Here is a 27,212-nt window from a genome sequence, read left to right on the forward strand (position 1 = left end):
GCAAGCTTGATGCTTACCTTGGGATTGGCAACTGTCCCTTTCCACCCCACACCTTCGTTCTGGGAGAACGAAGGCCACAGTCTCCAAGACGAAGTAATGAGGTGGTTGCGGGCCGGTACAAAGCACCTTTGTTCCCCAACCCTCAGGTGGGGTGGGGGAGGGGGGGGCCAGGTGTGCGGCCTTGGAACCGTGGGAGCCGCTGCCCCGCCCTGCCCCAGCTCCGGGGCTCTGAGAACATCAGCCAGTTCCATTTTTCCCAGCCACTGGTCAGAGGGTGGGGAAGGCGAGTCCAACAGCTTGACGGGTTTGTCAATGGCCGCCGCTAAAGGGCCGCGCAGCGTTGGCGGTGAGAACTTGGCGACTGGGGGTGGTAGAGGGCATACAGCGCCCTTTGTGGTACTGGATTATGCAGAGAGACATCACAGGCTAGGCAGAAACAAGCCGCGAGCATCCCAGGGATCCTCTCACCCAACCTGGGACTCTCGCCCTCCCTATCCTGTCTTCGTCTGAGGCGGCAGCGTCTCCTGGCGGCCAGACCTGGAATCGCAACAGGGGAGACCCTCCTTCCCGAAGCAGACAAACTTGAAGGCGTGCTCCCAAGACCTCACTTTTATTGTAAGTCAGCAGACAGGCTGTGCGAACTTCCTTCAGCTCCGTCCAGCTCCCAGACCCTCCCCAACCCCCAGATGCCGCGGAGTGGGCCGGTCCCCAGAGTGCTGTTTGACAGCAAGTGGAGGTACCCGGTGTCTTAAGACTCCTGCTCCACAGCGTCCAGGCTCCGGCTCCTTCAGTCACCGTCGGGGGCTTCAGGGGTCAGGTCTGCCTATTGACGTCCTAAGTCCAGGCTGGAGGCAGCAGAACCTCAGGAGAAGTTAGAGGTAGAGCGAGGACGCTGCTGGGGGCGGCGGCGCAGGCCTGGGATGTGGAAAGCCAAGAAAAAAGGTCAGAGGTGCTGTTTTCCCAGACCACTCGCCCAATCCACCCATCCTCCGCGCCTCTCCTCTCCTCTCCTACCTGGAGGGTACCACTGGGGGCGAGATTCCAGCTCCAGGGCGAGGCAGGTCACCAGAAGGGCGCCGGCCGTGAGGGTCAGCAGGCAGTGGCTTTCTCGGGGGTGGGGGCTTGGTGGGCCCCTGTGGCTGAGAGAGAGAAGGCCAGCTTGGGAGAGCGTATCATGTTGTTCACCTCTGACGCACTGATGCTGGGGAGCACCAGCTTGAGAGGTGGCATCATAGGTCACCTGTGTCTCCAAACGAACCTGTCACCATTAAAGATGCCACTGGGGTATGTGGCCTCAGGCACAGAGGGCGTCTTGCCACCAGCACCACAGCCCTGGGTGGGGGGAGAGGCTGTGCCCTTCTCTCCCCCCACGGTTACCTTTGGGCGCCTCACCACCGGGTCAGCGGGCAGAGGGCGGGTGGGGGGATTGGGTCGGTCTGCCAGCTCAGCCTGAACAGAGAGAGGGGCGGTGACTATGAGAGCACAGCCAGGGGCAGTGGACATGCGACGGGTCGCCCCAGGGGTTCAGGTCAACATGCAAAGTCAGCCAGGGGGCAGGAGAGAACTGGGACATGCGCATGGGGCTTGAGTGCATGCCAGGAGAGGCCTCAGGGGAGAGAGGTGTGGGTCACTGGGGGGTGTCCCTGGCCAACTGCAGTCCCGCCACTGACCACTAGATGGTGGTAGAAACCAAGGCAGACGGCTCACCCTTTGCTGCTTCTGGGGCTCAGAGTGTCTGAAGGCTGAGGGCACCCTGGTCCCCTAATGACGAGTGCTACTGGCAGGGAACAGGGATGAGAGCTGCGGTTGGGCACCAAGCCTCCCACCTGCCCTGGGCCAGGGCCGGGCCTGGCCCAGATTTACCTGGAGTCTCTTGGGCACAGGGTCAGGAGGCAGCGGCCTGGAAGGAGGGGCCGGGAAGCCAAGAGCACTAGCCTGCTGAGAGAGCAGGAGGAGCAGACAGGCAGGGGGCGGGGAGGGAGCAGAGAGACAGATGTGGGCAGAGAGGTGTTAGTGCTCAGGGATGGGCAGCCAGGGCCCCAGGGGCAGTGGGGGCTGTACATGCATGCAGTTATTCAATTGCATGCAGAGAGGGTGACAAGTGGTGGAGTAGGCATGCAGACCACCTCCACACACGCACTTCTGTCATCAGATCCAGGGGGCTCAGGGCTGAGGCACTCACCAGCCCTTCTACACTTGGCGGCCTGGGCCTCATCAAGTCCTGGCACACTGAAGCCCACTCTGAGCACCCCCTCGTGCCCTCCTGGGGCACCACTGCTGGGAGCACAGGGAGACCCACCTTTGAAAGCCACGGGCTTGGCCAGCTCGCAGAGCTCAGCACTCCTTCCTCTAGGTGATTGCCCCGCCCCAGTCCAGACTGGACTGTTTCTCAGCCTGCAGCCAGGGGAGGTGCGGGGAGGGCTGGCCCTGACTCCAATGACTGACTCATGGGCGATGCAAGTCTTTCTCTGAGTCCAGAGCCTTGGACACCCCCACCCAAGCTGGATTCCTGCCTGGGTTGGGGGCCCTCTCTGCTCTGGCATACAGACTTACCTTGGCACCTGGCATCAGCAGGGCCCTCTGTGGGGGTCCTGGGCGTTCTGGGGGACCAGACTGGGCTGCCCTGAGCATGGAGAAAGGCAAGGAGGGTGAGGACCCAGCCTCAGACCATTTTGTGCCCATAGGAAGCCCTTGAATGGGGTTAATTCTTTGTGGCCCCTTGGAGCATGGTTTAGGCCAAATCAGAGGTGAGGAGGGGAAGCTGATCAGCCTGACGGATGGCCCCACTTATCCAGCCCTGGGGCTCCTGGAGAGAAATGGTCCTAGCACCGCAGTTGCCCCATCTGGATCTACACGTGAGGTGAAGAGTTATGGGGCACAAGTAGGGAAGGGGGTGGTATGGGGTGTGGTCTGGGGGCTGCCCAGGGGGTGGGGACAGGGCTTCAGGGCTGTGGTCCTTAACAGAGATGTTGAGAGAGTTGGTAACAGGGAGGCTGGTACCTGTATTGGCAGCTGGGTCCTTTGAGCTGGCAGAGTCGTTGGCGCAGGCGGGCACGGTGCCAGTAGCTGGCACCAAGGAGCACCAGGACCAGCAACAACAGGAGGCTGAGGGGCAGCCCTGTGGTCAGGGAGCTGGTTGCTGTGGGTGAGATCAGGTGATCAGTGAAGTGAAAGGGTCAGGGGTCACAGGGAGGCAAGGAACCAGCAGTGAAGGGATCAGGAAAAGAGGGGTGATGAAGGACGCCCTCTCAGCTGCCCCTGCGCCCCACGCCATGCTACCTCTGATGTGGGTGGTGCAGTCTGGGGGTGCCCAGCCGTCCTCACAGTGGCAGCGCCTGTTGCTGTCACAGACCTAGGATGCACAGGTTGGACAGTGAGGAGCTGGGCCCTCTGGGGCCATGTTTCCCTGTCCCCAGCTTTTCAGGATCTCAGATGTCCACAGCTGGGCATGCTGAGGATGAGGAGGTAGAAGGTGCCACCGCTCTGGAGAGGGGGACTCGATCGGCACCAGCAGCAGAGGAAATTAGATTGAACTCACACTGTGAGTGCCTTCTATCTGCCGGCCACTGTGCCAGAAGCTAGTGTTGTACTCACCTCGTGTGCCCCAGGAAGTGGGTACTACTATTATGCCCATTAGTTAGATGAGGAACTGAGCTCAGAGAGGTTAATAATGTGCCGGGGGTCCCACAATTAAGACATGGTAGAGTGAGGATTAGAACCCAGGTGTGTCTGTTTGCAAAGCCCACCATTATTTTCCTTCCCAGAGGCTCCCTGCTCCCCCTTCATCTCCCGCCATGCCAGCTCACCCCATGCCCATGGCATCTCCTTCGACATTCCTGTGCTCCCAGGACCTCTACTGGCTGGCACTGCTGCTCAACACACACCTGCCCAGTGGGGAGAGAAGAGCAAAGATCACCCTCTCACACGCTTTACTGGCACTGGGAGGCCGAGGCCCAGCACACTTTTACAGATGGGGACACCAAGGCTCACAGGACCACAGGACTCTGCTCCATCTGAAGTGAGAATCTGAACTCCCCTCAGAGCCTGCACTGTTTGCACTGGTGGCTAATGAGGCCTGGGCACTGCTCACAGCAGTTCAGACATCCTTCCCCACCTGGCCCTGCCCACCGAGGCTACTCACCAGGCCAGGGCCACAGGCTGTGCCAGGCAGAGTCAAGAGGGGCTGGGCCACGTCGTTGCCCAGGTCCAGGTGTACCCAGCTGCAGTTCAACTTCAGCTGGGTCCCGTTGGCTTCCAGCATCTCCCAGCGAAGATCCCGGGCTGAGCCCAGCAGAGGCTGGGCCCTCCCGCCCTGGCACTGGAGTTGCCCGCACATGGCATCTCTGGGGTGAGGGAGGAGGTACAGGGTCAGTGTGGTGGAGCCAAGATGCCCACAGGCCTAGAGGAGGAGCCAGGTTCCCTCACTTACCGAGGGGCACAGGACACATAACTGCCATCAGGGTTGCGCCCACAGCTCCCAAAGGCGTCCCCTCTAGTATTGGCAGTAAGGAGGCAGAGCGGTGCGGCGGGCTTGGCCCCAGGCCCCCAGAGAGCCTGGCACTGCTGGGCATAGGAGGCACAACGTCCTAGCATGCACACAGCCTGTCCGCCAGCACATGGCTCACCGTCCCCCATGCTGACATCTGGGGGGCACTGGGAGCTGTCTCCGGGGCAGAACTCGGGTAAGTCGCATTCACCTCTGGTGGGGCGACACTTCCAGCCAGCTGGACGCAGCTGTGGAGGGTGGGTGAATGTCAGTGTGGGGTTGGGGGCAAATCCAGCCAGGCCCTGGGAGTTAGGATGACCTTTTCCACCCTGGCCCCTGGCAGGTGGGCTCTGGGTGGCCGGTCCAGTCTGGGCCCACCTGGCAATTGTGACAACAGAGTCCATCAGATGCGCACTGGGCCCCTGGCCTCAGCTGGCAGGTGAAGTAGTCACAGCAGGGATCAGTGCAGTCCTGTGGGGAAGGGCACAGAAGGCCAGGCATCAGAGCGGGCTGGCCTGGGACCCTACACCAACTGCCCCCTGGAGCCTGAACCCTAGGCCTGTGCACGGCGGATGAGAGCTAGAGCTGGACAGCCTGCCTGCTGTCCCCACAGACAGGCAGGTGGGGAGCGGGGCTCTGGGGGCTTAGAGACAGCCTATGAGCCAGGGTGAGGGCACAGCTCTGGGGGAGGGGCTTACATCTGGGAAGCCACAGTCACACTGCTCGCCGGGCTCCACTAACATATTTCCGCAGACACTGGCCATAGAAGGCAGATCGGACAGCCGTTCAAAGAGGCAGCTGCCCATTCCACCCAGGAGGGCTTTCTCCAGGGCCTGTCGGCTGCAGTTGCTGAAGTTCAAGCCTGGCAGGAAGCTGGGGATGACAGCAAGGAGGTTGGGGCTGCGGACCTCCCCCTGCCCCCTTCCCTCTCCATCCTGCAGTTACTCACTCTGTGGAGGCCTCCATGATGCAGCTCTTGGCTGGGGCTGGACCCGGACAGGGGCAGCTATTCCCAGGGGAGTCATGGCCCAGGCCCAGGCTGTGTCCCAGCTCATGGGCTATTGAGGAGGCGACTCCCAGGATGCTCGTGGAGTGGTCCTGTCATTGGGGAGGGGATAGCCCAGGTCGCGCACCAGCCTGATTGCTCCTGTTCTCTCTTCATCTGACCTCTTGGACCCTGAGCAGGTCCCGCCTCCCTCCTTAAGTGCTTCTAAACCAGGAGGAGAGCCCAGGCCTGGGTGGTAGGAAACCTGGGCTCTAGCTCAGCTCTGTTCCCCATATCTCACTGTATGGCCCTGGGAGAGCACCAAGGTCCTTTGGGCCTCAGCTGTCCCCCACTCCCCCAAGAAATGGGCAGAGCTTCTAGGTGAAGATGTGATGAGCTGGCCATAGGCGAGGGGCACCTTCCATGCACCCCTGCCCTCTATACCCTCAGCTTGGGGTTGGTAACTCTGCTGGGGGTTTCAGTGAATATATGGTACCACAGCTGTAGGACTTGGATGGGGAATGGGGAGGCGATGTGGACATAGCTCACCATGTTCACACCTCCTGAAAACTCAGGAGAACAGATGGAGTTCTGAATGGCCATGCCCACCGTGGGCCCAGAGAATGAAGTGGCGCTGTGGGATTGAGAGGTCAAAGGTTAGGGCTCCAAAGTAAAAGTGGCCAGAGCTTCAGGCCCTCAGGGAGGGAGTTGGGGTATGAAATTGGCCAGGCCAAGGGAGAGCCAGACCCTGCTGGCTGATCCTGGGGGGGTGTCTTACGTCACCAGCTGGGCACTGTCGTGGGGCAACCGAGGCAGCAGGTTTGTCCGGCGCCAGTGGAGGAAGCTGTCTAACGTGAGACCTGGGTTCTGGCTTATCTCTATCAGGTCGTGCTGGGTCCAGGCCTCCAGGCCCACTAGTGCCACCCGGACATTCATAGGCCTGAAGAACTGGAAGAGAACTGGGACTCAGGAGAGGGGTTCTCAAGGTTGGGGGCCATCAGGATGCTGTCGGGCCTGATACTCACTGTGTCCAGGAGGAGGGCCACTTCCAGGGTGCGGTTCAGTAGGCTCTGGAAGTCCCGGTGCCTCTGGACCTGCGGGTCAAGAGAGGTGACCAGGAAAGGCAGCATGGCTGGCAGAGGTCAGGGGAGGGCAGCCAGGGGCCGGCCAGCTCACCTCAGAATGGTCAGCCACAATCACCAGCTCAACAATCTTGGTCTCTGTCACCACGTCCCGCCTCCACTGTGGACAAGAGGAAGGAGCATCAGACACACCCACCGGTCACCACCCGCAGCCACGCCCAACTGGCTAGCCTGTGTCCACACCCACCCTGTGTGGTCAAAGTGAAGAGAGTGAAGAGTCCATTTTACAGAGAACCACGGAGAACCTGGGAGGCCGGGGACTTGCCCAAGTGGACTAAGAATAGGTTATGAAGCTGGGAGTAGAGCCCTACTTTTCTGGCTTCAAATTCAGTGCTTTTTCCAAATTAGGGAAAAAAAAAAAAAAAAGCTGACACCATCAAATACTTAACATATGCCAGACAGATTGGAGTTCTAAGCATTTACATACATATATATATGTATGTAGATACATTTAATCTTCACAGTAATCCTATAAGGTAAGTAGTTCCATTACCCTCATTGAATAAATTGAGTTCTTACTGCTTGATGATCAGTAACTATGTATTTGCTATATCCAAGTGAGAGCTTTCTGCATTTGGATCATAAGACAGATGAAGGGTTTGAGTCAAGTGCCTGCATCCAAATCCTGGAAATACCATGTATTAGTTGAATGGCCTTGACCAAGTCACTTAACCTCTTAGAGCCAGTTTTCTCACTAAAACAGAGCTATGGATAGCACCTACCCCCCAGGGTTGCTGGGGTGAGTGAAGGAGTTAATGTTTACAAAGTGCCTGGTACTGCGAAATCGCTCCATGAGCAGGAACTGTCGTTACTATGAGCCAATAGTTCTGAGGGCCAGGGGGCCAACCCTGGGGACAACAGAAGCCCAGCCCTCCTGCCTTTCCTCCTCACCCGGTGAGTGTGACGCTGTCCCAGGGGGTGCTCCGGTAGAGCCTGAGTGAGCACAGATGCAGGCCAGCTCAGGGCACAAGTGTGGCGTGGCAGGAGGAGGTCTTGGATCCGGGAGATGACTGGGGGACCCTGAAGGTCCCCAGGCCCCAGCTCCACGGAGTAGCTTCTCTCTGGGGACAGGATCACTAAGCCCCTATGCAAAGATGCGGGAAGTCAGAAAGCTTACCAGCTCTGTACCTCGTTTACCCTCACTCTCTCCACTTGCATGGATTAGACCCCTTGTACCTGAGCCCAGAGCAGGTGCAGAGAGAGACCCAGGAGTGGGCCTGGCCATGCACTCTCCCCTCGTAGCAGCAGTTCTCCTACAGCAGAGAAACATGAGTGCTGACCTGAAGGCCAGGCCAGATCTGAGCCAGGAGGATAGCTTGTTGGTGAGGATATGCAGTGTCCTCCCATCCTCTAGGGATGGCACCTTCCAGTTGCCCCTTCCCTTATCCCCTCGGGCCAGAAACAGGGCACAAGATGGCCTGACTCACCAGAGTATGTCCCTCACTGACCACCCGGGTGCCATCAGGCTGGTACCACACCAGGGTTGGGCGGCCTGAGACTAGCTCCCTGCGGAATGAAGAAAAAGGAGGGCAGGGTCAGCTGCCTCTTAGGATGGTGCAGTGACAGCTTGAGGCCTGGAGAGGGTAGAGGGGCTGCTAGGGGCTAGGCAATCCCCCCGACCTTCCTGCTTCCCCTCGAGTAGCAGAGTATGGTGGTTGGGCCATAGACTGGCTACAAACCCAGGCTATCTGGGTTCCAATCTAGTTTTTAGCACCCACCAGCTGTGTGACCTTGGGGGAGTTATTTAACGTCTCTGTGCCTTGACTTCTTCACCTATGAGGCCAATAATGATACATAATAGTATCTACTTGATAGAGGTTGTTATGAAGATTTAGTGCGTTCAGGCTCTTAGTACCTAAGTACCACATCATAGTACCACCTCGCAGATGCTGTGAGTTGTTAGTCGTGTTATTAGTAACATTACTGCTATCATTATTACCTATTCTGCAGCAGCTCCAGGATATGACTCTCACCATCCAGTTCCAGTTTGATCCGCAAAGCCTCAGGCAGACTGGTCTGTGGGCACCAGAGGGCATGTCACCTCCCTGGCCCTGTCTGTAACTCCTATCTTCTCTAACCAGAAAACCTCAGGCCCTTAGGAGAGCACCGACGATTAGATCATTGGTGGGGGGATCCCGAGGGAGGGGCCAGGAAGCCCTGCCTGGCCTGGGGCATTGTTCTGGGGGGTTGTGTGGGGAGGTCAAGGAAGGTATCTGAGCCGCCCCTTCTCGGCTTCCTGCCCAGAGAGGAAGCATCATGGAGGGCCCAGTGCAGGCCCCAGCCCTTCCTCTGACTCAGCTTTAGAATTGGGAGGGGAGGGTGTCTGGTGGGGCCCGACCCTCTCCAAGTCCCCCCACTGAGAGAGCCGACCACAGGAGACCAAGAGAGCAAGTTTGGCCCCAGTGGAGATGGACGACTTGGGTGGGGCTGAGGCAGACAGATGTGTGTGTAGACGGGAGAGGGAGATAAGTGAAGCCAGGTGCTGGGGTGGGCAGGGAGAGGCAGCAGGCCCAGGATGGCCATGCTGCTGCGAAGTGCACTCACCCGCTCTCAGCCTGCCTCTGCCTGGAGACACCTGGTTACTCAGGGTGGTGGGGGGTGCGAACGTATTTCTTTGAGGGGAGAGAGAGGCTCACCTGAAGCACTGCTGCTTGGCTGAGCGTGAGGTTGTCCCGAAGGATCCGGGGCTCCAGAGGTCCTTTCTGGGCCCTCTCTGGCCTCACTTGTGTCTCCTCAGTGACACCTGCAGGGTTCCCAGGACACCCCAAAAGAGTGCTGAGAGAATCAGCACCAGGGCTGGAGGTGGCTGCTGCCCTCTGACCCACCTGGCTCCCAACCCATCAAGGCCCTTCTCTGCTTGAAGGGCTCCTACACTGCATTCTGGGACTTCAGGGAGAATACTAGAGGGTGGGGGCTTCTCTCCAGTTTTTTCCTTTCATCCCACCAACCCATCCACAAGTCCCCAGAGAAAGAAGTTCAGCATGCCCAGCCTGTTGTCCTTCCCTGTCCCCCTCAGACCAATCCCAGGTTCTCACAGGGACCCTCCCCCTGTTCCCACTCCCTCCCAACCCCCTCCTCCCCAGGAACGCCCCCTCTCAGGACTGGGCGAAGCCTTGTGGCCCAGTGCCCACTCACCCTCCCTTTCCTCACATCAGAGATGCTGGGAACGCCCATTTCTGGGTGAGCATTGCAAACACCCCCCTCCCTAAATACCCCTCATGCCCAGTTAGGCACACCCGCTCCCCAAGCCTCTGCTTCCTCCCGGAGTCCCCCCCTCCCAAGTGGCCCTCTCTCCTCCGGACACTCCACCCCCGCCTGCCCTCTCGGCCCCCAGCCCAAGACAGCAGCGGGAAGTGAAAGTTCCAAGGAGGGGTTGGTGTCCCAGCTTCTTTCCTGGCCAACTCTCCCATTCCTGGCTCCTCCCGGGCCCCCTCCCGCTCGGCGAGCTTTCTGGTGGGATCAGCACCAGATTGAGGGGTGCCGGCCTCTCAGGCCTGGGATGAGGGGCCAGGAAGTATCCTCTTCGCCAAACCCTAGGAGCCGTGCCTACTCGGCGCCCTGGCACCGGGTGGAACGATCAGCTAGGCCCCAGAGGAGCGAAGACGTCAGTCCCGGGGAGCAGAGCCCCACTACCGCGATCCTGAGGGGGTGCTGGGCCAGGCCCCGGGGTGCCCGGTCCCGGAGCCTGAAAGTGTCCGCGGGGACCCTGCAGAGGATGACCAGCCAGGGGCGCCGGCATCCCTCCACTTTCCCTCCCCACTCCATCGCCCCGTCGCCGGGTCCTCGGCCCAGAACATCAGACGAGGGCAGGCTGTGCTCTGAATGGGGTCTCTCGGGGTCTCCGGCCGACCCCAGGACCCCAGGGTCTCCCGACTTCCCCGCGCGTCCTCCCAGGGCGACCCCCGGCCCACTTCTGGCCAGGCACTCACCTATATCTGGGAGCGGCCGGGAGGGCAGTGGGCTGCCCGCGCCCAGGAGCCCCAGGGCCCAGAGCAGCGCCAGGCGCATGGCAGCGCCGCCCGGGGCCGGGCGAGGGCAGCAGGTGCTGGGCCGGGCGCCGAGGAGCCGCGGCTGCCGGGTCGGCTTCTCGCACCTCGCAGCCAGGCGCAGCCACAGGCCCCTCCCAGGCTCCTCCCACACGGCCAGAGTCAGGCCCCGCCCCGAGGCCCCGCCCCTGGAAGGGCTCCACCCCCACAGCGCGCCGGGTTCCAAAGAAGTGTGGATCCAGTCCTTGACTCCGACTGCCGCACTGCTCATCCTGCTCTGCACAGCCACTTCAGGCTGCTTGCAGGATGGGAGCCAAGGCCCGGTCCGACCGGCTTGGGAGTCGCGCCTCCACCCGGCCCTGGGTCAGGACGCCTTCGTAGCAGCTTCACTGCCCTCCGCTCTCACGACCGCAGCCGGGCTCTGCCGGATCAGGTGGGCTGGTTCTCCCGACTGCCTAGGTCACCCTCCGGTACCGGACGCCTGCGAAGCGCGGGCAGCAGGAGTGTATGAAGCATTTTATTAAACGGGAAGGAGCGGATGGGAGAGCGAGCAAGACGCCCCTTCACTCCGCGTAGGTAGCATCATCGTTGCTGTCGCTGTAGGCGGAGGAGGAGAGCTCCTCGCGGGGTGTGCAGGCCGGGCACCGCTGCCGCATGTCATTCCAGCAGGAGCGGCAGTACACTGCCTCGCAGTTCGGTGTAGGGCACACGTAGGACTCGGGCGTCTCGGGTGCTTGGCACACCACGCATCGGCGGCGCAGCAAGGGGCGCAAGAGCGGGCAGCTGCGGTGCAGGATGTCAACCAGATGGCGGCGCTGTTGAGAAACAAGGCGGGTTTAGAGCCGGTTGGGGAGCAGGCGAGAAAGATGGGGAGGTGGAGAACAGCGCTTCTTTTTGGAGAAGCGCTTCTTATCTGAAGTCTCAAGACCTGACTATGCCCATATGTTGGAGGAAGCTGGACTTGGCAAAGAAGGGCCCTGGAGGGCAAGGGTTCTATGGATGTCGGTCCTAGAGAGCTTCCCTCACTTCATGATGGAGAGTGAGAGGATGCAGCCGGTAACAGCCACAACCATCATCACATGTACTCTCCGGTAAATCGTAAATCGTCTTATTTGATTCTCACCGTGAGGCTGAGAAGTGGGTAGGGCAGATAAGACTATCACTACCGTGTTCTCCTACTTTACAGATGAGAAAGCTGAATCTCATAAATGTTAAATGACTTTCCCAAAGGCACAGACTGAACAGTAAAACCTGTCTGGATCCGGGTACCCTGATTCCAAATTACAAGCCTGGCTCATTATGCTCCCTCTGTCTCCCAACCTCTCTCCACACATTTTCCAGGAATTCTCAGGCCACCTTATCAGGTCACTCTTTGCTCAAGAAACTCCAGGGGCCCCACTGCCTGCCAAGCAAAGGCAGGACTCCTGGCCTTGGCCTTCTGAGCCTTCCACAATTTGGTCCCTTTCTAGCCTCTGCTCCAACTTACCTCTCCCTGAACTTTACATGTTCTGTGCTGGTTCCTCCTTAGACTTCAAGCCCTGCACTTGGTTGGCATTTCCTTTGGACTCTGAGTCCTTGCACATTCTGCTTCCTCAACTGGGAATGAATGCCCTTCACATTTCCATCTGCCCATCAAAATCCAGTTAACTCCATGATCTGGTCATGGAATCACATTATGTTCATTTTGAATGAGTTTCTTAGGACATCTGGATCAAGACGTTGGACTAGAAGGACATGGAGCTCACCTCCTCTCATAGTATCAGTATGTTCATCAGACATTCATCCAGCCTCTACTGCATGTCATGGGAGTTGGGGGAGGGGGGTCTAGGAGCTAGAGGAAAAATTTAAGCAAATATGGTCTCTCACTTTTATGAGCTTTTTAAGGGCTGATTAAATAAGAGTAACTGCTCCTTGTGTTTTTAAATGATATTGGGCCCTGTACCAAGAAACTAGGGGGGCTTCCCTGGTGGCTCAGACGGTAAAGCATCTGTCTGCAATGCAGGAGACCCAGGTTCGATCCCTGGGTCAGGAAGATCCCCTGGAGAAGGAAATGGCAGCCCACTTCAGTACTCTTGCCTGGAAAATCCCATGGACAGAGGAGCCTGGTAGGCTACAGTCCATGTGGTCGCAAAGAGTTGGACATGACTGAGCGATGTCACTTTCACCATCACTTTCACCAAGAAACTGTAAGTAAATTAATTCAATCCAAACAATAACTATGTAAGGCAGATCTCTTTTCAGCTGAAAAAAACTGATGGCTTGGAGAGGTGATCATTTTCAGACAATGACAACTAACACATATATACATATAACTTGCTATGCACCTGCACTGTGATTAAATGAGTGAAACTCACTTAATCCTTTCTACAAATAGATGGAGTAGTTAAGTCCATTTTACAGAAGGGAAAAAACCAAGACTCAGCATTTAAGTCAGTGCTCAAGATCACACAATTGTCACAGTAATAAGAGGAGAGGCCAGGATTCAAACCTAGGCTCTCTAGGGATTTCCCTGGTGGTCCAGTGGCTAAGACTCCAAATGCAGGAGGCCTGGGTTCCACCTCTGGTCAGGGAACTAGATCCCACCTGCTGCAACTAAGACTTCACATACCGCAACTAAAGATGCTGCATGCCACGACTAAGACCTGGCACAGCCAAATAAGTAAATAATATCTTTTTTTTAAAAAAGATATCTTTATATTAAAAAAAAAAAAAAAGAATCTCTCTGGCACCAGAGCCTCACACCTGACCACCACTCTATTACTGATCTCTAGTGAGCAGGCTTCATAGAGTTGTCCAACCTCCCCATTCTGCAGAGGGAAAAACTGAGGTCCAGTGAAGACCATGGCCAAGGTTACAAAGCTTAATGAGGGGGTGTGGACTGAAGCCTGGTTCTGCTGACTGTGTGCCCTTTCTGTACACCACATGCCTCTTCATGAGACCTCCCTGATCCCCAGTCCACCTGAGTCCCCTTGCCTATGCCACCTCCTCACACCCTCCACACCTCCCACCCCCCTGTGCTGGAATGGCATTGAGCTTCTAATCTGAAGTCCTCTCAGAAGAACCTGTGTCTTTGCCTTGGGCCCCTTGTTTCTGATGAACCCGTCTTGCTTTTCTTTGACCCAACTATATAAAATCTGATTCCTCCTTTTTGCCCGCTTCTCTATGGTCCAGGTGTCCCTGGTGGCTTAGTTGGTAAAGAATTCACCTGCAATGCAGGAGACCCCGGTTCGATTCCTGGGTCAGGAAGATTCCCTGGAGAAGGGATAGGTTACCCACTCCAGTATTCTTGGGCTTCCCTGGTGGCTCAGATAGTAAAGAATCTGCCTGCAATTCAGGAGACCTGTGTTTGATCCCTGGGTTGGGAAGATCCCCTGGAGGAGGGCATGGCAACCCATTCCGGTATTCTTGCCTGGAGAATTCCATGTATAGAGCAGCCTGGCAGGCTACAGTCCATGGGGTTGCAAAGAGTCAGACATGGCTGAGTGACCACGCACAGCACAGCCCTGTGGTCCACTTAGGATCTCAGGCTGGGCTGAATACTGGATACAGATATGGACACAGCCTTGACCTCCAGGCACTGGATGACCAAGGCCTTTGCATGCCCGCCATCAGAACTCACTGAGCATCAGTAGACTTGGGACCTTGGTAGGGGCTGGAGGGACTAAGGGGAGATGCCCCCCACTCCAGTTCTTAGACCCAGAGGCGCAGGCCTGGACTCACTGGAGCCCTCTGCTGTCTTGCCCGCCTCAGGATGGTAGCCCTCCTCAGCTGGGTGAAGGCTGCTCTCTTCCTCAGGAGGTCATTATAGAGGAACAGGGTCCGCTTCTTTTCTCGCTGGGGCCAAGGAGACAGCACAGAGGAGAAAGACATCCCCCGAGGTGGGGCTGATGGGGAGCTGGGTGCAGGCCAGTGTGTGCGCACCCCGGGGTGGAGAGTTGTGGGGGGCACACCTTGGGGAAGTAGAAGGCTGTGATGACCCTCCGGAGCCGGTAGCCGAAAGCCTGGAGCAGGCAGAGACACACTAGGAGGCCACTTGGTAGTGCGGCTTTCAAATAGGCCCTGGTGCTCAGGGGCACGGGCTGGGGCAGGCAGGCTGGGGGGAGGAGGTGGGCCTGTCAGGGGTATGGCCCGGGCCGGCTGGCCGCAACTCTGCACTGAATTCCCCACGTTCATGAGGTGTGGGTTAGGTCTCTGATTACCCTGTTATCTTTCTGCCTGCCCCTCACCCTGCAGAGCTTTGTTGCAGTATGGTAGTCATTAGGCCCAGGAAGCTATTTGTTCAACACGGCACAGACGTAGACATTTTCCATCATGGCAGAAAGTTCTATTGAACGGCATTGCTCCAGAGGGCTGGGACTTTGGGGGACCCTCTGGACTCCTCTGACCCAAACCTGTCATCCTCCAATCCTTCAAGCTTGACCTGATGTTTCCTACTCTGATTCTCCAATGCAAACACACCGACCCCCATTTCACCATAGCCAAGGCCCGGTCCCCTAACTCTTTGTCTTGGAAACACCCCGCCTGCCTCCTCTCCCCTGGCCCCCAGCCAGCAACTCCTCGGATCCAAACTTTCGGCATCACTCACGCATGTTGTTTGAGTCCACCACTATCTCAGAGGAGGTGTTCAGGGCTCCGATGGTATTCCGAAGAAGCCGGGCAAGCATGGAGTCTCCCCCGACTTTCACTTCCAGTTTATGACTGCCTGATGCCAGGATAGGGGTCGTGGTGTGTATGGGGAGTGGGGGAGTCAGGAGAGAGTTGGAGTTATGGAGATGAGGCAGGATGGGGACTGGATGGAGGGGAGAGGTCAAGGCATAGCAATACTTCTCAACTGCACAGGACTTTCCATCCCTTCACTGATTACTAATGCCTCCTCTTGACAGATACAAAGGGGAGTGGAAACTGAGGCTCCCAGTGACAGCTGTCAAGTTGCAGGGCTGATATTTGACCCTAAGGTGGGCAGGTAGGGGCTGAGAAGCAGAAGGAAATGACAGAACTGGAAGAACTGGGGACTTCCTCTGTGGTCCGGTGGTTAAGAATCTGCCTTCCAGCTCACGGTTCCATCCCTGGTTGAGAACCCAAGCTCCCACATGCCGCGAGGGAACTAAGCCTGGGAGCCACAGCTGCTGAGCCCGTGCTCTGGAAGCCATGCGCCACAACTAGAGAGAAGCCCATGAGCCACAGCTAAGACCTAACGCAGCCAAATGAAAGAAATTTTTTAAAAATTGGAAAAATTGGGGTGGGGTGGCTGTGCAAGGGTGGGAGTTCTCCAGGGGGTTGTCTCCTTGGGCCTGGAGCCTGGAGCGGGGGCTGGGCTCACTGCGGAAGGAGTACTGCACGAAGGAGTGGTGGCGGATAGTGTCGAAGATGGAGTAGAGAGCCCAGTCCAGGCCACAGAGCAGCAGCAGCAGCAGCAGCACGGGCAGTGTCTCCATGAGCTCCCTTAACTGGCCAGGGAGCAGGAGGGGCGGAGCTGGGCAGTGCCACTGAGCCCCCTCTGCCCTCCACCCCTCAGACCCCTGCCTCTAGTAGGATCTGGGGTCCTGCCTCCATGCCATCCTCACCACATTTCTCATTTCTGCGGCCTGGATCGTGGGGTCCCAGGGGAAGATGACGGTTTTCTTCTCGGCTTTGCGGAGTGGCAGCAGCGTCTGCTTGCCCTGGGAAAAACGTCCCCACGGTGAGAAACGCTGAGCACCCTCTCCTCTTCCCCTCTGCCCTCCTGGAGCAGGACACCACCCAGAGAACGGGACAGGGCACTCTTGGGCAAGGCTGCGCACACTCACTAGCTTCTTTCTGCGTTCATCGATCTGACAGAAGTAGGTACTGATATAGATGTTGTCGAAGCGGATGTCCCTGTTATAGCTGTCCATGTAGGAGAAGCACCTGTGGATGAGAGTGTCTCCTTCGCCTCCAGGTTTACCCACCCCCAACCACGGGCTTCCCTGATGTGGTCAGTCAGCCCACCGCCCTGCACGCACCAAGCACCGTCTGTGTCCTAGGAGGAGAAAGCCCTGCCCTGCCCTCCAGCAGCCCCGCAGTCCCATGAAAAACATGCACATACATACTGCTGAGACAGAACAGAGAGGAGGACGGGAGGGAGGGTTGTGTAAGTGCATGTGTGTGCCTGGGAGGTAGGGGAAGGTTTCCCAGGCATGGAACTTTCAGGAAGAATAGCAAGCAGAGGAAACATTAGGAGCAAAGGATGGAGACAAGGAAAATCCCTCAAGGATGCAGAAATCGCCCGATCCACTGACTCCCACGTTCACCTCTCAAGCCCCTGCCTCTTGGCTGAGCCCTCAAAACATCTCCTGGGAGCTCACTTGAAGCAAACCTCATTTCAACCATCATTTCCCTTCTCCACTGATACACCCCTGAGTAAAGCGATATTTTCTGTGTGAGCGTGTGTGCACGGGCAGACGTAGCTTTTCTGTGTATCTCTCAAAGTCCCACATAATGCTTCAGTTTCCTGAGGAAAAATGTTAATTGTTGGAAATGTGTTTAAAACTGTAAAAGTACATTAAATAAGCTCTGTAAACTGTGAAACATGATTTCCAATGCTATTGGTTCTGGGACCCTGTAAAAATCCACTTCTTTGCCTTTCAGAGAGAAGTGTCTATAAATGCAAAGAAAGACTGTGGGCGCCCCCTTGTGGGGAGACCTACCACTGCTGGGTCTGGGCCTCCGGAGCCGGGTCTCCATCCCTCCCCACCTCAGCCCCTTCAATGAGTGACCTCACCCAGGTTGAAAGCCTGGAAGTGGCTTTTGACTCTGTACCTCCTTCCTTCCCTCTGCAAGCTGGCTCTGCACCTTCCCCCACCTCCCTCCATTTCAGGCCAACTTCCTGCCACGCCCCCGCCCACCTCCGTTCCAGCCTGGCTCCCTAACCTCTGACCCACCTTGGCCTCCCTGCCTCCAGGCTGCTCCAGTACAGCCTGCAACCTTGCCACTGGGGGGCGGTTCAGGGCCCTTCCGCAGGGATTTCCAGACTGTTCTGACTATGCCGGGTCCTCAACCACAGCCTCTGCCGTCCACATCCCACAAATGCTGAATTCCTGACCCAAGAGAAGACTTTTCCTCTTCTTGGCCGAGGCTCCCCATCTGCAGCCTTTTGAAGCTCAGTTATGGCCCTTTCAGGGGCACTTCCTCAGCTCCCGTATCTGTCCATAGTACAGCCTTTGAATCATCTCTGTCTTGTGGACGCCTCTCCTACTTCCCCTCAACCATGAGCGTCTTGAGGGCAGAACTATGGCTCATTCATCTCTGTTCTCCCACAGGACTCTGGACACACACATAAACACTCACTTGCAGTCTAGGCCCCGCAAACAGGGGCAGAAGGAGCAGGAGCCCCTGTGGCCTCCCTTGTCCAGCCCCTGCCCATCTCAGGCAGTGGGGCTAGAGACAGGAAACAGAGGGTCCAGAGGTCGGCAGGGAAGCAGAGTGAGGCCCAGGGCAGCCCAGCTGGACGCCAGGCTGGGTGGGGTTGAGGACTTTGGTCCAAATGGAGGGAAAGTAGCTGCCAACACAGCAGGCGGGAGAAAATGAAAGCAGAATTGGACGATAAAAATGGCACAAAGTCAGAGCCAAGGGGAATATGAAGGGCAAGAAAAAAAAAATCAAAAGTCAAAGCTAAAAGTTAAAAAAAAAAAAAAAAGAAGTCAGCGTTGGGATAAAGGCCGGAAGGAGGTAGATAAATGAAGACGGTCGCCCTTTTAAGGTGGTGGGAACATGGGGTAACGTTTCTTCTGACAAAATGTCCACATTTCCTTTAACTTTGTGTAAACAACGAACCCAGCTTTGTGAAAAGGCAAAGTCAAAGGCGCAGAGCGTTCAGATTCAGTCGGAGGAGGGCTCTGCAGCTCCATTCCTAGGGCCTCCCTCGGGGCACGGCCAGCAGGAGGCCGGGGCTCCCGGGCAGAGGCTGAGGACTCACGCATGCAGGACCAGCAGGAAGGTGCAGGAGAGCAGCACGTGCAGCAGCCCCAGGGTCCACTCGAGCTGGGCCTCCTGGCGTCTGACGTAGTCCCGCACCTCGCTGCTCACGTGTTTCCAGCTCGTGTTGAGGCCCAGCACCCCAGCCCGCTTCTCCTCCTGGTGGGCGGCACAGGTGCCGCCTCAGAGGCCCAGACCCAGCTTCCCAGACTCCTTGTGGCTTCTCTTCCCCCCGGGATGCTTCACTCATGCTCTCCTCCTCCCAGGAACTTCAGGGCTGCCTCTGCCTCCTGTTCGCCGCCCTCCTTGACAACAGTCTTGCTCCTCTGCACCTCTGTGAGCTGACACCCTCTCACAGCTGGCTGACCCTTCCCACAGGCTGGACACCCTCCCCCTCCCTGTCATCCAGGGCCTCCACCAGTCCGCACCCCGTCCCCTCCCTCACCAGCCACCTCTCCTGCGTCCTCGCCCGCTCTTCCTCGCATCCTGTTCCTGTGCCCTCCTCCCCCCACTCCCTAACCCCCACCTCTCACTGCCCATTTCTTACCTTGAGGTTAATAGTTGCTGAAAATTCCCCCTCCAGGCCATGAATAGACTGGTTGAGGGAGTCATAGGTCTGCCCAAAGTTGCCTTCCACTGGGATGCGACCGCGGCACCAAACTTCCATCACTGGTGGGGGGCAGTGGGGCCGGGTCAGGGGGCCTCCAGTCCTCCCTTCCCGTGATCCTCTTCATCCTACTGCTTTTGTCTCTCTGCCCGTGACTTTCTTTCTTTCTTTTCATTTTTTGGTGCGACTTATGGAATCTTAGTTCCCAGGCCAGGGATTGAACCTTGGCTCTTGGCAGTGACAGCCTGGAGTCCTAACCATTGGAGTCTTAACCACTGGACTAAAAGGGGATTCCCTGCCCATGGCTTTCTACCACCTTGAGTTTTTCCCTTCTTCGCTCCCCTTGAATTCTTCCCCCATTTTTTTCACCTGTCTATGACCGTACCAAACACTAATTATGATAGCCAACACATAACAGAGCATTTCCTCTGTGTGCCGGCTCTGTCAGCTGCTTCACATGTATCATCTCCTTAAATCCTCAAGACCCCTAATGGGATAAGTACTATCATGATGTCCATCTTTCAGATGAAGAGACAAAGCGGGAACTTACCTGAGTCACAAATCTAGTCAGCTGGAGGCGCTGGGCCCTAAGGATGCCGTGTCCTCAGAGCCCAAAGCCTCCCCTCCTGACTGCCTTCCTGCCTGACACCTTCCCAGGGTCCCCCAGGACTCAGATCCCTAGCCCTGGTGCTCCCCATCCTCCTGCCTCACCCTTGTGCTCACCCTTGGCAATGCTGCAGAAGAACTTGAACTTCATGGGCAGGCAGAGTAGGTGGTTGAGGAGGGGCACCCAGATGCGCTGCATACAAGCTCCATGCTTCTGGTCAAACCAGCGGCGGCAGCTGAACATGGCCTTGTTCACCACATCTGCAGGAAGGGCCAATGGGGGTCTGAGGTCCCCACACCCTGAGCCAACGCCCAGGCCCCTGCCTGCCCAGGGACCCCCACTCACAGGAGCAGCGCAGCTTAGTCTTCAGCTCATACATCTTCTGTGTAGACAGGTGGTGTCTGAAGGCTGAGGCAAGGGGGGCTGCTCCACCTGGGGCTGTCTCTGAGCCCTCGGCATCCTTGGGTGAGAATCCGCTCTCACTGTTCACCTGGGCATCCAGTTCCTCAAAGGAGTTGGTGATGTTCTGAGTCTCGACTTTCAGTGAATCTTTGCTGCTCTGGGGTTGGAGGGAGGAAAGGGGTCCGGCATGGCAACTTGGAGCTTCTGTGCCCAACAGCCTGTTCGTCCCCATCAGCCCAGCCTTGGGCTCTTACCTCCAGCTATAAGGAGCTGAGACCTGGAGATGGGCTCTCATCTCAGATTCTCCACTGTTTGTAGTCCTTGGGAGCCCTCTCCCCTCCCCAGGGGCCTCTGCTCTACTCACCTCCCATGCTCCCAGCTCCTCCCAAGGCCTCCTGTTCCGGATCCTTGCTAGTCAAGGAGGGTTCCCCAGGCCCTTGACTTTACCCCTCACCGCTACTCTCTCAGGCCACTGTGTCATCTCCACTGTCCCAACTCCGAAGCCCCGAGGTCCTTGTCTTCCCAATGCTTCAACTTTCCAATTTTTCCAGACCCCAATCTTCAGTCTTCCAGTACCCTATTCCCTCATGCCCTGACTCTCAAAGATTCCCAACTCCTCAAGGCCAGGGCCCCCAATTTCCTGACATTCTAGCTCAGCTGCCCAGAACACTACCTACTTGGGTGTTTGGGAATGTGTGTGGGATGTGTCCCAGTGGTTGGGGGGTAGGAGCTCTTCCGCCATTTAATGCCCAGAGACCCGGGCACATCCTGCAATGTTTGGGAACAGTTCTGCCCCAAATGCCAGTACCACTCGCCCTGTTGTGTAACTATAAGTCCAGGGTCCCAGCTCTCAGCTCAGGTCATCTAGGCCCTGTGAGGAGAGGGACCCCTAGACCCTGCCGTGTAGGGTCCTGACCAGCAAGTCCTTGAACACCGCCCGCAGGGGGGCTGTGGAGACACGCCAAGCTGTGCGGGTGTTGTTGATCTGCAGCTCCACCGTGCAGCCGAGCGATGCTATCACCTCGTTGAGGTTGTGCCGCAGATTGGCCACTGGTCCTGGGGGAAGATGCCCTGGTAGATTACCTCCCTCTAGAGCCAATTAACTTTCTTCAGCCCATCCTGAGCTCCCACTCTGCGGGCGGTGACCACCTTCTAGAACTGTACATTGATGGGGCCCAGAAGCTGGTGAAAGGTCATCTCATTCAACCCCTGATTTTTTTTTTTTTTTTTCCTTTTGTAAATGAAGGAGGCTCAGAGACTCAGAGGAACTCTCTCAGGGGATACACAAGTCAGAACAGCTGGGATTAGACCCGCCACTCTTTGCTCTTCAACAAGCCTGGCTCTCAATGGATAGCCCATCAAGAGTCATTGCTTCAGTGTCACTAACTGGTACCCAGGGGCACACACTCACCCTCATAGATGGCAGCCAAGGCATATCCCAGTACAAAGAGCCTGCCCTCTTTGCCCAGCATCTTGGGTATTAGCAGAAGGCTGGCACAGCGAATGTGAGGCGAGGTCCCCCAGCCTACGACCCCCAAGCCTGTCAGGAGAGCCCAGGAAGTGGTGGGGCAGAGTAAGGAAGCTGCCTCCCCCACCAAGTTTAGCAGAGCACCCACCTCCCACAACTCCTTTCTAGAACCATCACCACACTGCCCTTGTCCCATTCACTCTGGCTCTGATAGGCCTTCAGGCCACTCATGCATTCATCTACCGAACAGCCGTTTATAGAGTTTGACTGTGTGCCAGCCTCCGGACGGGCTTGGAGAGGAGGCCGGAGACTGAAAAGCCAGGGTCAGTGATTGACTTGGTGCGTATATACGAGTGTGTGTATTTGTGTTAGGGGAGGGGGCCAACACTTTCCCTTTCCAGGCTGGACTCCCAGGTACCCTAGGTACTGAGGGGGCAGAGAAAGCAAGAGGTGAATTCTGGAAACAGGCACTGGTGCTCAGAGCAGTCGGAAGAGAGGTCACAGCCACCTCGATATTTCCTGCGCTCTGACACCTACAGCTCTGTCCCTAATTTTAGCCTTTAGTCGTCTACCTCCTGGTGTGTTTCAGCAGTTTCACATGTGTCTCCCTGTGGTCTCTGCAGGGAGACAGTGAGCTCCTTGAAGCTCATAATCCAGGGAGAGACACAGACGGGTAAACAAATGACTGCAACACCCGGTGCTAAGTGCGCGGGGAGCTGCTGTGGAGAGCTGTGGGAGCCCAGGAGGGAGCAGGCGTTTCTGCGGGGAGGGTGGGGCTGGGAAGGCCGGACACAGGAGGTGATGTGACAGCTGGGCCTGGACGGTGAGTAAGTGCTGCGAGGCATTCCAAGCCAAAGGAGTAACACAAACTGGTCAGGGAACCTAGAAGGTTCCTGTGTGGCTGGAGTGTTCTCCCAAAGTTGGTCAAGGCAGAGCCCTAGTCCGTACCCTCCTCTCCCTCTGCTCGGCCCTCACGGGGTCCCCAGTGTCTCTCATGGGAGCTGCCTCGTCCCTTACTTCCTCTCTTGCTAGCCTAGATTTCAATTTTCATGAGGCAGCCGGAGTGATCTTACAAAAACAAAAATCGGATCATGGTCCCTGCTGTGCTTGAAACCATTGCAATGACGTCCCATCTCTGCTTGGGATCAAATCTGGACTCCTCTAACACGATCACCAGACTCTCCTGATCTGGCCCCTTCCCACCTTCTGAAGTGATCTCATCCTATTCAGCCCTTCGCCCACCACGTCCGCCCACACTGGCCTTGTTGCTGTTTCTGGAATTTGCCAAGCTCCCGCGTCCTCTCAGGTCTTTACCCTGGCTGTTCCCCCTGCCAGGAGCACTCCTCCCCCTAGTCTTCACCTGGCCGGCTCTACCTTGTCATACAGGTTTGCTGCAAACCCTGCCGGGTGCCACCCATGGTTTGTTCTCCCTTCTTCCTTGCTAACACAACTTGGGTTTTGTTCCAGGGCAATGGCCTGTCCCTATCCTGGCCCCTGGGGGTAAATCTGGATCCGTCTAACCCAAGCATGCTATAGTAGGACATCGAAAGGGGAGTGATTCTGTGGTCTTGGCCTTTTGGCCAAGACTCAAGCTGAGGATGATAGTTGACAAATAGTCACCCTACTTTCTGAGGGTGATTGTTGACCGAGGGCTGCTCTGCCTTCTAAAGAGAGCCTCATGGAGTTTGCTATCTGGGCATTCCCAAAAGAGCAAAACTGGTGTCTCACCCCTCTACCCCAACCAGCCTAGACAAAGACAGGGCCAGAAATCGGAATTATCTGGAAGTGGAGGGAAGTGGTTAGAGCAGGCAGACATAGGAGAGGCTGTGGGGAGGATGGGTGTTCACTTCCTCATGGCAAGTGACAGACTCCGAGAGCACCCTTCTGAGGCTGGTGTTGCAAGAAGGGGAACCCGGCTTACCCCTCCCAACTGGACACCCGCTGAGCTGCAGAGCCTGGCAGGGCCACCCCAGGGCTGCCCCAGAGCACAGAGGCAGGAGCGTTCAGAGGTCAGCAGGGCCTCCCAGGAGTATGGGGGAAATGTGCACAGGGAGAGTGGTGCTTCTCATCATGACGGGGAGGGGGTGACTTCAAGGGGTCCTGTGTTCCCCCTTTGGGAGGGCAAGGACGTTTCCTTTGGGACATATAGAGGGCATGTTAAGTCGCCCCCATCATCCAGACTCCCTGCGACCCCATGGACTGTAGCCCGCCAGGCTCCTCTGTCCGTGGTGTTCTGCAGGCATGAATACTGGAGTGGGTTGCCATGCCCTCCTTCAGGGGATCTTCCCAACCCAGGGATCGAAACTGCATCTCTTATGTCTCCTGCATTGGCAGGCAGGTTCTTTACCACTAGCGCCACCTGGGAAACAGAGAGGGCAGCAGGCCTCAAAGCCATCCGTGGGGTCCCATCTCAGAGGGCTGCCTGTTCAAGGGGAGGCATCCAAAAATAAGGGTCTGCAGGTGGCCTGTAGGAACTACAGGGAGCTTCGTTCAAGGTCAGTCAAATAGAACTGCCCTCAGCAGGAAACTGGGCCCAGCACGGTCCACACAGAGCCTCCAGCCAGACCATGAACAGGGCCCCCTGAGACGGCCAGGGTGTGAGGGAGTGCCACACAGAGGCGGGGGAATTCTAACAGTATCGATGACTTCAGACTTTTGTCCCTTTTCCTCTAATTCTTCTAATCCCCTTTCTGACATCAGAAGAGCCAGAAAGGGAAGGAAGTGGAGAAAAAAAGTGGGTGAGCAGGCTGTGCCTCTTGTCCGCCGCAGGACCCCACTCCACGATCAGGCCTGCGCTTCGGGGCAAGGGCGTGGTCAGAAGGGAAGATGTTTGAGAATGATGTGAGATTGAAATCTTGACGTAGACAGGACTGGACCTTTTAAGCCCCGAAAATGGTCATAATTACTGAAGCAAGACTAGATCTTCTAGATGAAAATCACCAGAAAGCTAAGGGTCTGTGTGAGAGGTCATCAGTAGGGAGAGATGTTGGAAAACAGTGGCCAGAGAGAAAGTAGTTTCCTGTTGGAGCCCCATAGAAGGAGTTGATTCAGTGAGCTTGGGATGATGCCACGTCCGTGCCCCGTGCTTGGGAGAGGGTTAGAAAGGACACATGTTCTGACAAAAGAGGTGTGGGGGAAGTCGGCTGGGGGGTTACAGGAAGTTCTTTGTTCTTATAGGAGACACGAGGAAGGAATGCTCTGATCTTTTGATATTGTCATATGGGGACATGGTGTCTGGATTTGCTGCAGCCATTTGGTGACCTGAAGAGGAATGATCTACAGGCCAAAAATGGCAGAGAAAAAAGTCAAAAGGAAGCTTGGTCCTTGGTGGGTTTACTGAGCTGCCAAATTATCCAAATTCCAAAACTACTCTACCTTGAAACTTGTTAAATGAGATGATAAATTTCCTCTATGGTTAAACCACTTTTAGGTGGGTTTTCTGTTCCTGTGTCTCAACACCTCTTGATGCAAGGTCTCCCTTCACATGTCACCTTCTCTAAGAAGCCTTCCCTGACTACTCCCCAGCTAATTCCGAATCCCTTTCTATCACATTCCCCTGGTTTACGTTTTTCATACCACTTGTAACCATCCAAAATGCTCTTGTCTATTTCTTCATTTATTGTCTAACTCTTTCCACTAGAATGTAAACTTGAAAGAGAATGTAAAAAAAAAAAAAGAAAAAGAATGTAAACTCTGAAAAAACTGGGTGTGTGTGGGGGGAATAGTTAAAAGGAATTAAGAGGTACAAGCCTCCAGTTATATAATAAATAAGTCAGAGATATATAACAAGGAATTTGGTCAATAGGAAATATGGCCAATATTTTACAATAACTTTAAATGGAGTATAATCTATAAGGATGCTGAATCAAAATGTTGTACACCTGAAACTAATATAACATTTCAAATTAACTATACTTCAATTAAAAACAACATGTTCAATAATATTGTAAAAACTTTGTACGGGGAAAGATGGTTCTTAGACTTATTGTGGTGATCATTTTATAATGTATGCAAGTGTCAAATCACTATATCGTACACCTGAAATTAACATAATATTGTACATCAACTATGTTAATTAAAAAGAGAAATCATTATAAATTTACAGCAGTTACTGCACATACATATATATACACAGAGGTATGCACTATATACCATAATGTATGTATGTGTATGTAATGCATGTTATATATATTATAAACTCTAGGGGTCTAAAATTTAAAAAATGAGCTGAGTGCTTGTCAACCTTGTTCACTGCTGAATGAATCCTCAGAAGGTGCTCAGTTAGTGCTAAATGAATGAGTGAATGAGTGAATTGAATTTATCAGAAGCAGCAGGAAACAAGATCAGAGAAGTCAGGAGAGATAGGGATTATGAATGGTTTTGGGGTTTATCATGGGGGCTAATCTCTGGAGGAGGAAATGGCAACCCATTCCAGTATTCTTGCCTGGAGAATCCCATGGACCGAGAAGCCTGGCAGGCTACAGTCTGTGGGGTTGTGAAGAGTCGGACGTGACTGATCACACACATAGGGGTTAATAGGGAGGCCCTCAGACTGGGGAGACTCTTGTGGGCAAGGACTGTGTCTTCTGTAGACTGGGGCCTCTTCCCTCTGATCTCCCTTCAAAATCCAAGACGAGGCTGAAATTACAAGGGACACTTGGGAACAGAAGAAACAAGAGGAGATTCCTTCCTGGGCACCCAGGGCTGTGCTGCATCCCTGCGCTTAGCCCAGCACTAACCCACCAAGCTGTACAACGTCACCATCTTCTGATCTTCATAGATGTTCATAGGGTTCACCAGAAGCTGAAAGAGACCTAAAGATACAGGGTTCAGCCAAAGGTCAAAAGGTGCGCCCCACCTCTGACCTCTGCTCCGTACTCACCTATGGCCAGGAGCCCTCCGGTGCCTGCCCCCAGCAGGAAAGCACTGACGGGAAACTCACCCGGCTGGCGCCATAGGAATTGGTTACAGGATCTGGGCAGCCCCCAGTTCAGGAACCCCTGCACCGCTGAGGGGTCAAAAGGTTTAGCCCAGCAGGGCCAACATACCACTCTTCTGGCTGGGACATGATTCATTCAGATTAGGGGTGGCAGAGGGGTGGAGGCTGGGGGAACCTGGATGAGGGTGGCCGGAACTCGGGGGACCCTGGGGAAGTGGTGCAGACACGAGGGAGAGAAGAAGAAAGGCCAGAGGAGGGCGGCGCTGGATGAGCAGGGTGGAGGCTCGGGGCCCCCAAAGTGGGGGAAGGGGCGGGAGTCCTGGAGGAGAGACTGGATGAGAGGAGTGGGGGCCAGGAGCTGCTGGAAGTCACTGGGAAGGGCCGGGGTCTCTGGTGACTGACTCACTGGTGTGGGGTAGCTTCCTTGGCCCTTTTGCTCCATTTTGATGAGGTCTGATGGCCATGAGTCTGCTATGGGGAACTCTCTCTCATCCCAGAAAGCTCCTCGAGGATGTCTTTGGATCAGAGGTTTGGCTTCTGTCTCCTCCGCCTCACCCACAGCCTGTCTGAGGGCTGTGTCTTTTAATCCCTCAGCTATGAAATGATAGAGACCTACCTATCCCTTGGCAACTAGATAAAGAATTCCAAGACACACACG

At 55.9% G+C, this 27,212-nt stretch overlaps 2 protein-coding genes across 8 annotated transcripts; both read right to left on the minus strand.

The window, feature by feature from the left end:
- Positions 1-596: 596 nt before the first annotated feature.
- Positions 597-10,693, minus strand: ADAM15 (ADAM metallopeptidase domain 15). Of its 7 annotated transcripts, none has more exons than XM_061120657.1 (23): positions 10,543-10,693; positions 9,250-9,356; positions 8,553-8,629; positions 8,041-8,119; positions 7,790-7,866; positions 7,505-7,697; positions 6,648-6,713; positions 6,497-6,565; positions 6,250-6,419; positions 6,021-6,105; positions 5,436-5,584; positions 5,185-5,359; positions 4,865-4,957; positions 4,430-4,734; positions 4,142-4,343; positions 3,807-3,884; positions 3,280-3,352; positions 3,001-3,139; positions 2,554-2,623; positions 1,864-1,935; positions 1,378-1,449; positions 1,015-1,258; positions 597-915 (listed from the first exon to the last, which is right to left on the minus strand). In XM_061120657.1, the coding sequence occupies exons 1-23, from the start codon at positions 10,619-10,621 to the stop codon at positions 863-865; spliced, it is 2,727 nt and encodes a 908-aa protein (XP_060976640.1). In that variant the 5' UTR covers positions 10,622-10,693; the 3' UTR covers positions 597-862. The 7 variants fall into 7 exon arrangements, with proteins under 7 accessions (XP_060976640.1, XP_060976639.1, XP_060976643.1 ...); XM_061120656.1 differs by having other exon boundaries at positions 1,864-1,938; XM_061120660.1 differs by having other exon boundaries at positions 1,015-1,139; positions 10,543-10,692.
- A 136-nt stretch (positions 10,694-10,829) lies between these two features.
- On the minus strand, positions 10,830-27,018 carry DCST1 (DC-STAMP domain containing 1). Its single transcript, XM_061120664.1, has 16 exons — positions 26,961-27,018; positions 26,498-26,623; positions 26,355-26,429; positions 21,559-21,687; positions 21,064-21,203; positions 20,091-20,304; positions 19,862-20,005; positions 19,079-19,200; positions 18,533-18,690; positions 16,386-16,485; positions 16,164-16,259; positions 15,920-16,046; positions 15,185-15,301; positions 14,550-14,692; positions 14,320-14,433; positions 10,830-11,414 (listed from the first exon to the last, which is right to left on the minus strand). The coding sequence occupies exons 1-16, from the start codon at positions 27,016-27,018 to the stop codon at positions 11,163-11,165; spliced, it is 2,115 nt and encodes a 704-aa protein (XP_060976647.1). The 3' UTR covers positions 10,830-11,162.
- Between the last annotated feature and the right edge of the window lie 194 nt (positions 27,019-27,212).

The sequence above is a fragment of the Dama dama genome, chromosome 20, assembly GCF_033118175.1.
Source record: "Dama dama isolate Ldn47 chromosome 20, ASM3311817v1, whole genome shotgun sequence".
Taxonomy (NCBI): domain Eukaryota; kingdom Metazoa; phylum Chordata; class Mammalia; order Artiodactyla; family Cervidae; genus Dama; species Dama dama.